The sequence below is a fragment of the Tuber melanosporum genome (assembly GCF_000151645.1).
Source record: "Tuber melanosporum whole genome shotgun sequence assembly, scaffold_9, strain Mel28".
NCBI lineage: Eukaryota > Fungi > Ascomycota > Pezizomycetes > Pezizales > Tuberaceae > Tuber > Tuber melanosporum.
In genome coordinates, this window is record NW_003299139.1 from 818,999 (window position 1) to 828,455 (window position 9,457).

The 9,457-nt window shown below is 51.5% G+C and overlaps 4 protein-coding genes; 2 read left to right on the forward strand and 2 right to left on the reverse strand.

Annotated features, from left to right (window-relative positions):
• Window positions 1–343: 343 nt before the first annotated feature.
• GSTUM_00011718001 (uncharacterized protein) lies at window positions 344–1,317 on the forward strand (the record flags this gene model as incomplete). The annotated part of the gene is made up of 2 exons (XM_002842086.1): window positions 344–399; window positions 453–1,317. The coding sequence occupies 2 exons, from the start codon at window positions 344–346 to the stop codon at window positions 1,315–1,317; spliced, it is 921 nt and encodes a 306-aa protein (XP_002842132.1).
• Window positions 1,318–1,330: 13 nt separating this feature from the next.
• Window positions 1,331–1,534, forward strand: GSTUM_00011719001 (uncharacterized protein; the record flags this gene model as incomplete). The annotated part of the gene is made up of 1 exon (XM_002842087.1): window positions 1,331–1,534. The coding sequence occupies one exon, from the start codon at window positions 1,331–1,333 to the stop codon at window positions 1,532–1,534; it is 204 nt and encodes a 67-aa protein (XP_002842133.1).
• Window positions 1,535–1,600: 66 nt separating this feature from the next.
• Window positions 1,601–2,657, reverse strand: GSTUM_00011720001 (uncharacterized protein). XM_002842088.2 has 1 exon: window positions 1,601–2,657. Exon 1 carries the CDS (start codon window positions 2,573–2,575, stop codon window positions 1,841–1,843), a length of 735 nt encoding a protein of 244 aa, XP_002842134.1. The 5' UTR covers window positions 2,576–2,657; the 3' UTR covers window positions 1,601–1,840.
• A 4,561-nt stretch (window positions 2,658–7,218) lies between these two features.
• On the reverse strand, window positions 7,219–8,760 carry GSTUM_00011721001 (uncharacterized protein; the record flags this gene model as incomplete). The annotated part of the gene is made up of 2 exons (XM_002842089.1): window positions 7,219–8,591; window positions 8,646–8,760. 2 exons carry the CDS (start codon window positions 8,758–8,760, stop codon window positions 7,219–7,221), a joined length of 1,488 nt encoding a protein of 495 aa, XP_002842135.1.
• Between the last annotated feature and the right edge of the window lie 697 nt (window positions 8,761–9,457).

Here is a 9,457-nt window from a genome sequence, read left to right on the forward strand (position 1 = left end):
GAGCATTGCGAATTCTACACCTCCCAGCCTGTAAACCGTCCCGCAAACAACTCGACCCAAACCAACCCTAACTTGGTCTATCATTCTTCAAGTTTCGCCAAGACCAGTTATTAATTGTCCAACGTCCGCAGCGAAATTGTGGGCTGCCGCCTCCCGCTACCGGTTCCGAATCTCGCGTGTCTGCGCGCCGGTTGCAGAAGCGCCTCAGCAAGCAGCCGGGTTTCGATACCCGTTCGAGTACTGTACTAGTACAGTACTCATGCACAGCCAATCACCCACAGTAATTTTACTCACATTCCTTCCTTTTCCCTTGCACCAGCAGAATCCGAACAATAATCACAAAATGTCACTCCCGCTATCCGGGCCTTTGGTCATTGAATTCGCGGGGTTGGCACCCGGGTACCCCACCCGTCCCTTCCCCTCCACTCTCTCCCTCATACTAACGGGTAAAGAGTAGCCCATACACCGGCCACCTCCTGCAAAACCTATGGCGCCCGCGTCCTGCGCATAGACCCGCACAACGCCACTCCAACACCCGCGGTGGACACACTAACCGAGCACAAGCGCTCCTTAAAACTCGACCTCAAGTCCGTCTCCGGCCACGCCTTGCTGTTGCGCCTTCTGCCCAAGGCCACAATCCTACTAGATCCCTACCGCCCGGGCGTGCTGGAAAAGCTAAACCTCTCCCCGGCCGCCGTGCACGCCGTAAATCCGAAGCTAGTGTACGCGCGCCTCACGGGCTTCCGGCGCGACGGGAAGTACGCGGACATGGCTGGGCACGATATCAATTTCCTAGCCGTCAGCGGGGCGCTAAGCCTCTTCGGGAGAAAGGGGGAGGCGCCGGCGGCACCGGGGAATATATTGGGGGATTTTGCCGGCGGGGGGCTAGTCTGCTTCTGCGGCATTTTGCTGGCCTTGTTAGATGGGAAGGAGGAGAGGGTTGTCGAGGCGAATATGGTGGATGGCACGGCGGGGTTAACCTCTTTCGCGCGCTTCGAGATGGCGAAGGGCGTACGGGGTGCTTGGGGGAATGAGCGTGGGGGGAATTTGTTGGATGGGGGAGCCCCGTTTTATGATACCTTCAGGACCAAGGACGGTAAGTATATGGCTGTAGGTGCGCTCGAGCAGAGGTTCTACGAGGCCTTCGTGGAGGGAATGTTTAGGGGAACAGAGCTGCATGGGAAGGTGCCGGATCGGGAGGTCCCGACGAATTCGCCAGTTCTGAGGGAGTTGTTTGGGAAGAGGTTCCTCGAGAAGACCAGGGAGGAGTGGGAGGGGGTCTTTGACGGGACGGATGCGTGTTACGCCCGTGCTTGAGCAAGGGGATTTGATGGCGAGAGGGTTCGAGCAGAGGCCTATTGTCACGTTGAAGGGCACAGAGATTGAGGGCTCAGGGTGGACGGGGAAGACGTTGAAGCCCGGGGAAGGGGGGCGGGAGGCGTTGAGTGAGTGGTTCGAGCTGAAGGAGGGGGTTGAGTGGAGAGTTAATGAAGTGGGAGTCTTTGAGGACGTGAGGGATAAGGCGAGACTGTAGACCTCTCTTTTTCAAATACGTAGGATATATCGTTCGTTAGTATCAGCGGAATTTATGCACCTAAAGTTCACGCGGTATCATACTATTCCGTTGTAAAAGTGCATTGATGCCAATCAATGAATCATGAATAAACACAGCACAGTAATAAAAATAAAAAACCCCACCGATCCAGCCTACCCGCATGAAATGAACAGTTTCCCGAACCAGCCAGCCAGCGGAATGGCAAGGCAACAACGCCTGAAGCACAGAGGAGATGAAAGAGACCACGACGGAGACACAAACACGTAAAAAAAAAACCAAGAGTAATCATCCAGAACCTCTAGTGATCCGTTTCTGAAGAAACTCCTCCTGACCATCGGAGAACCTCCTCTTAAGGATATACTCTGTCTTTGTAACTCCGTTTTCCGTAACCGAGCGGGTAGTGGCCACCGAAGAAACCACTCCCAGACTTCCCTGTCCACGAGAGCCAGTAACCGCTCCTCCCGTTTTATTCTCCGGCCTGGTCGATAGCGGAAGGAGCTGTGCGTACGCATCCAACTCTGTCTCTCTACCCTCTCCCCCCTCCCCCGTAGCCTTAGCTCTCTCCCCCTCCTCACCTCCCTTCCCCTTCACGTCTGCTTCACCACCGCGACACACACCCCGTACCCAAACATCTCCAAACCTACCCCGGGGCCAAAACACTTCCTCCGCCCACGACCCCTTCAACCCCACCCCGGTGTCCTTGAGAAAGCTACTAAACACCTCCTCAGGATCCCGCAAGAATAGTTGTCGCTCTATGATCTTCCATTCTTCACTGATCACTCGCTCAACTTTGCCATCCCCTCTTCCTTCCACCACCTGTTGCGACCCTTCGCCAGAGGGCGTGGTTGGCTGAGACAAGGTCGAGGTGGTGTCACTCGTAGGAGTGTTATCCATGTCGGAGAATGTCGGTGGCTGGAGCATGCTTGGTACTCCGATCAGCGAGTGGAGGACGCCCGAGATTTGAGTGTTCGTGTAGCGGCGGATAGAGTCGAAGAGTGTGGGTTTCTCAGGTTCTGCCATAGTAGCTTATCCAATTGCTCTGCTTTGCATTCGCCGGTGTTGCCGTCCGTGTTTGTTTACTCGCTCGTGGGTAGCTAGGTTGGAGTGGTTTGGACAGGTGTAATTGTTGAGGTGAAGAGGAGGAGAAATAGAAAAGGGACGGTTGGGGTGGCGACAGCAGGGATATTATTAACTTATTCATATTATGATGCAAGTTTATTTGTGGGGCGTCCCCTAAGCTTCCCCTCAACGTTGTTTCCACTCAGCAACCGGCCGGCACACACAGCCCAGTCAGGAGACCGAGGCCCAGACACACCAAAATTGGGAGTTTTTTTGCTGAGAAGAAATCAAAAAATAGTATGATACAGTAATATGATAGCTTGCTTTCGGTCTCCTAGGATATGAGATAACTTTTTTTCGGATTCTTCTCGCCCAACGGGAAATGATGGATGCGTGCCCCATTTCCTACGCAGGGCAGTTGAGACACCTGGCCGTTTGCCATGAGGCTTAACAGTAGAATCCTTGCGTGTTTTGGCACCCGACCCCTTACTATAATACTGGTAAACACCCTGCATTGTCAGTAACTGCTCGAGTACGAGTAATCAGTGACCTTCGCTCTGCTACGGCACGCCCGTTCTGCTCTCATCTTCAAGGGTTCACCCCGACTGTGCCAAGCTTCCTCTCTGCCTAGATTATGTAAGATGAGAGGAGTTGCAGGAATACGATACCGGTATCATACTTGCAGCTTGCCTACGAATAATACGGCACCCTAGCACCAACACCCTGCAGCCTGTCACGCATTTCCAGAACGTCAGCTACGCCCAAAGCTCAGAAATACGCAGTCTACCCGTAGTCTATCATACCTTCCGGTTCCCTGGCGCATCCGACCTTCCTCCTACAGCTCCCAGACAACCGCCACACCCGGCCAACGCGAGATTTGGAGCCGCCCGCTTGTTACATAATCTTAGCGGGAGGCTTGGCACGGATTTAGAGGGTCAATATTCGGATAATCTAAACCTCCCAAGCTACGAGCCAATCTAGATCCTGAAGCAATGGCCAGTGGTCTGGAATTCGAAATTGTGACATGCACCCCGGAGCATTTTCCAAAGACGTGACTGACGTGTTACACCCCGGCCGGGGCAACCACCGCAATCTGAGAGACAGTAATTTCTGGCTTTCCACTTCATGATCCACATATCGACGCAATATTTGAAGAAACCGCATTGAAGAATTGCGTCAAGCCCTGTCGATAGCTCCTGAAGCTGCCGACTTAGACACCCGAAGGAGCTCCCGACAAAAACTCTTTTGGGAAGTCGTCTGGGACTGATAGCTGGTGATCATGTAGCATTAATGATTCACCCGATACACCCTCTCCTGTAGGAGTATTTGCACAGCCACCTCAACACCTCCCACGGCGCCCATAAGACCGCGCCAAGGTTTGTTTGTCGAGGTGCTCCCAGGCTGCAAATGGCATGCATCTAAATACGGCCTTTTCCTTGAAGTGAGTTCACACTTGAATCAATATCCCTTCCCCGAGTGATTTATTGGATTGCCCCGCACCGCCGCTGTTAGAATAGCAAGGTTGCAGTCCCATTTGTGGAGAGTATCGCTATTTATGTGGACAAACTGAGAAAGAGCTATCGTTTAGCCCTCAGCTGAGACCAATAAAAAGAAAAATGTCATCTGATATGCCTGACCTTACTACGAGTGGCAACCCAAACGCCCTGACATGAGGTCCAAGTATTCGGGTTCTTAGGGTACTATGAAGGGCGTGAGTGGGCTCGTGGTGGCATATGGGCGACTTCGTAATCCCACCGTGTTGCTATTTCACATAGAATACGCCGACATTTCAAGGGGCCCACCGCTGAGCGACCAGAACTGCCGGAAAAACCAGTGGTCCTCATACCTTCCTTCCCCTCCGCGACCCCGGCGGTTCACTGTGATGGAATCTTCGTCCCCATACCGTATCCCAATTCTCACCAAAGAACGCCGGATCAAGAAGAAGTCTCACAGCACACGACCGCTGAGCCACCAACTAAACTGCCTGTGGCGGCTATTCGCCGATCCGCTAGCCGAGGGATGGACTACCAGAGCGCTTGCTCCAAATACACTTACCCGCGCCGCCCTCCTAGACACGAGGGGGCCGCATTCCAAGGAGATAGCGAGCCTGCCAGTTTATTATCACAGGACCGCACAGGGTTTCCATTCCTCTCTTAACATGCGCGAGTTCGCCCCCACACCACCCGCTCGGTGGGTTTTCGGCAACACCCCTTCTCTTTCCCTCCTCCTCTCTCGCCCGTTTTGCTCCCCTCTCTGGCATGCTGCAAATACATAGGTATTGCTTAGGGTCGCTTTCTCCTCGGGAAATAGTAGGGGGCGACAATTGGGTTAAACAACCTGGTGTTGAGAGCTGAGCGGTGAAGTTAGATTCTGAAATATCTTTTAAAAGCGCTGCGGTCGAGGAATACGGACTCCGGGGATACAAAGGGTAGCTGAGTGCTCTATAGCATCACCTGAATCTCCAGATGCGCAGAGAACAAGGTTTCCTTTTCTTGATTGCTGGGTTGTCGCAATCCTTGAACAGTTGAGGAGGTTTAACCTATTAATCTGATCACTCGGAGTAACTGGGTTAAAAGTGTCTCGGGGGGGTCACGGGGCAACCGAGATGGTAAAGCTACCCCTGGACTATCCTATCCAGAATTTGCAGATAGTTCCATCACAGGCCACTCGGGGGGTGGGGTACTACTTGCAACTTGCAACTGTCCCGGTGGCCCCAGGGGACACCCCCTGGAAGACTGGACCGGACCGGACCACAATCCACAGCTCACCCGGTCCTGCGAATTCGGAGCACGGGAGGTTTTTATGAGGACCACACCTCGGCAAGACGAGGCGTCACTTTGCGGGCCTTGTATAATAGCCAGAGCCCGGGGCCGTATCCGAACACCCACGCTCGGAGGAAACTTGAAGTGCTTAGAAGTTCCCACCTTTTGTTTCGCTTTCCCTCATATTATTTCTTTCCAAGGTTTGCGGTGCTACGAGGGAGGTGTTAGTTCACCTGTCAAAAATTACCCGCCCTAGAAACAGAGCGAAAAAATGCGGCAAAGGGGGGAACTGCTTAACCCTCCCGGGAGACACGGAAGAATAGAAAAGCACAAGGGCTTATCGTATCATACCGGAGGAGGCAACTCCAACGACATAGTCCTGTCCAATTATTTGAGATTCTGATTCTGCAGGGAAAGGACTAAACTAGTCTGCGAGGTGGTGGCCATTTACCGTCGATCTCCTTGCGGGTCGACAGTTTCTGCGCCGTTATTCCCTCTCAGAAGAAGAGAAGTAAGGGTATGAATAAAATATAGAAGCCCTGAGCAGTGCAAGGATAATCGTAACAATCTTCAATCACCCGCCTGAGGTCGTTCGAGAAGTTTCATCATTGGAAACAGTCACCACGGAATCGGTGTCAGCACCATGCAAACTTTGGAAGGCTGCGGGAAGCAGTCAGGGTGCAATCCCCACCTGCCTAACCCCGGGACTTTGTTCCCCAACATTGCCTAATGGGTAATGGTGGACACTATACAGGTTATCAGGCATCACCAACCCCTCCAACAATATCTAACCCCCACAGGGAAAACCATAGTCTACCCTCCGCCAAGCCCTCTTTCTAACCCCACCCCCGGCAAGCATGCCGGTATTATAATAATATTATGATACCGGTAAAAACACATCACCCACACAACCAATATTGACACAAGCCGTCATGAAAGGTCACTCGACCTGTCCCCACGTCTGGAAGAACATGTTTTGTACGTATATGCAGCACTCAAGCACAGCACGATAAAAAAAACTTCCGAAAGCAACGAGCACGGCGCCACAGTGCAGATCCAACCACCAAACCAAACCAGACCAGACCAGACCAACCCAAGACAACCCACCAACTCTACTACAAATCACGTGACACCTGCCCACCCCCCCTCGAACCCACCGAGCAAGTTCAAATAAACGCGAGGCAACCCAAATTGCGCCATAAAAGATCTACAAGAAAAAATCCAGTCTTGGCTGAAACCCCCCCTCCCCTTGGCTTCCTGAGTGTGTTGTCTGCCTTCGACCGCACGGCCCCACCAACCAGCTTTTGGGTAACAAAAAAAAAAAAAAAAAGTTCTAGAAAGTGCCGACTCCCCCCCCCCACACACTGAGACAGTCAGACAGGCAACAAACATTCATTCAGGATCGTCCAGATTTGCACTTCCTTCTTACAAGTACCATATTAAGGCTCTTTGAAAATTGTGACTTTTGACTACAGCAGTTTTTGGGCAGGCCGGTTACGGTACAGTACCAACTTGGAGTACCGGTGTGATAGTGATGGAGATGGCATCCACAACAACCAGATGCTACAAGAAAAATATAAAGGAGTAAAAATGAAAATGAAAAAAGCCAAAAAAAGCCAGGGTTCGCCTACTAATGTTAGATAGAATTGAAGGAAATTGTTTTTGTGAATGAAAAAAGCCAAGGTGAAAGAAACCACTTGCTTTTCTTTAGCCAACCAATACCGGTAAATCGATAGCTACGGCAAACGGATCAAAAAAAAGTAGAATAGAATAATCTCAAATTAATCTCGACAACAAAAAAAAAAAAAAAGGAAAGCAAACGGAGGGAGACGCATTTTTCCCTCAAAAGTCTCGCAACACAGGCTTAGCCCCACCCTTCCAATCGTCACGTTCGTAGTAACGGAACACGAGGTCGTATCCATCGAGATCGTGGCGGATCTTGTCCACACGTCGGTACCCCTTGATACAATCCATGCGAGCAGATCTCTTGGCTGCAGTTACATCGTAAATGTTCTCGCGAGCCCCGCGATCCGCCATGGCGGGCTTCGCCTCGAAGAGGGTGACCGAGAATCTGCCCGGGCGGAAGATACCGACAACGTGTTCCAGGATCTGGGCAGTCTCCCGGCCAGAGTTACGACCCGGAACGTTGGTCTCAAAGGAGGCATATGAACAATGGGGCTCGGGAGTGACATGCACGGTAAAGTAGTGTGTGGTGGGGATCTTCGGGTCAGGTGAGGGGATGATCGCATTCGCCGAGAATCCGCAAGGTGTAAACAGGTAAGAGTCTATCATAGCTCCCGGGTACGTGGAACGGGGATAAACCTCACCCAACCCACAAGCTTCCGAAACAATTGATCCGAGAACATGCCCCTCACTAGTGAGCTCCTCGGGCAAATCATCGGAGCCAGCATTCTCCTCCATCAAGACTGGCTCCTTGGACCTCTCCTCGTTCTTTTGGCGCCTGTACTGGCCGGCCGCGACCGCACTCGCGGTTTCCAAGTAGAATTGCTTCGCCTTGTCTTGGTCCAGATCAGTCATCAGAACCTCCAAAGTCTCATCAAAAATGCCATTGCCACTTCCGCCATCACGCCCGCCACCGATGTTCTTATAGACAATGTCTTGGGCTTCGGGGAAGGTGACCAGCTGCGTCTCCGTCTCGTGTCTCTCGAGCGGATCGGCTGGCTCGTTGGTGGGAGTAAGAGGTGGTGAGAGCATGCTGCCAGGGTTGGTCAAGTAAAGATACCAGTGTTCTCCGTTCATCTTCCCAACCATGTATGCACTCCCGTTAAGGAACCACTCGTCCAAGTATTCGACTTCGTCTCTCCAGCTCTTGTGTGGATGCATCTGCTTGTCAGGAAACATGAAAGACTTCCTGGAATAGAAAACCCTGTATGGGGTAGCAAATGCACCACCACCAGGTCCAAATCCAGCTTCCTCGCTTGCGATGCGTAGCATCTCGGGAAGGCCATTGAGCAGTGTAGTAGTCCCGCAGGTCTTGAGGATGACCTTGTGAGGGAAGACGAACATACTACTCTCGCTCAGAAGGTATGCATCTACATGTTCATTCTTCAAAACCGATAGGACCTTGCACTTGACAATATCAAGCATCTGCTCCCATCTTTCCTTGGAAACGCATTTAAGACCCTCGGGCGATGCGGACGGAGGAAGCAATTCCGGAGAAGGGGTGAACCAAACTTCGAGGAGCTTTTCAGGACCTGTTACACAGATATCAGCACTGTTACACACAAAGCAATAAGGATTTGTGTTACCCTCGAAAGCGTTGGAAGAGTCGAGGTCAATGGTAGCTTGATGGTTGATAGAAAGTGTAGTTCCTTGGGATTTGCTAAGCGCTGTGTTAACAGCGACCAAATCGAGTGCGACCATTTCTAGATGCAGCGGTGGAAAGACGATAGTAGTGGCTAGGCTTTTTTTTTTTTTTTTATCTCAAAACCCGAAGTCCCTTTAAACCAGTTAGACAATGCGGTGCCTACCGGATTATGGAGGACGGAGACACAGAAGACGAGAGAATTGAGGTGTCAAACGACGAGCCGTGCTGGCGGAGGAGACCTTGGAGGAGGTTATCGGTGGATAGTGTGAATCAATTGTGCAGGTGGAGCGCTACCCGCCCCGTCGTCAAGATACCGATACCGTGCAGGATACCGGTTCAGCAGACGAGGAGGTGTGAGTTGTTTTTTGTAGGTCGGGGGGTAGTTTTCAAGTTGAACACTAGTGATGCGAATTGAAACTGGATTACCGGAGGTCGTGTTATCTGGGCCTGGGTTTCCAAAATTCAAGCGTTAGCAACGTCATACATGATGTGAATTGATTTTCAATTGAAAGGGGACAATCGAATGGAAAATTGCTCATTCCATTTTCAACGAAGAACAAAGGCAAGCAGGACCATTCAAATGAACTCACTTCTTTCGCAGAGACAAGAAACGGAGCAAGTCCTTTCGGCTCATAAGAATGAGAGAACGTGCTCGAAAGATTTTTGGGGTTTGGCTATCTACAGCCTAAAAACGGGGTCCAGTGTGTTCGCCAGAGCTGTGGACGAACAAACTTGGCTTCCGCGTACTAGTAA

Excerpts from the sequence above, each read along its gene's own strand:
- GSTUM_00011720001 (XM_002842088.2), bottom strand. The coding sequence starts at position 2,575 with ATGGCAGAACCTGAGAAACCCACACTCTTCGACTCTATCCGCCGCTAC.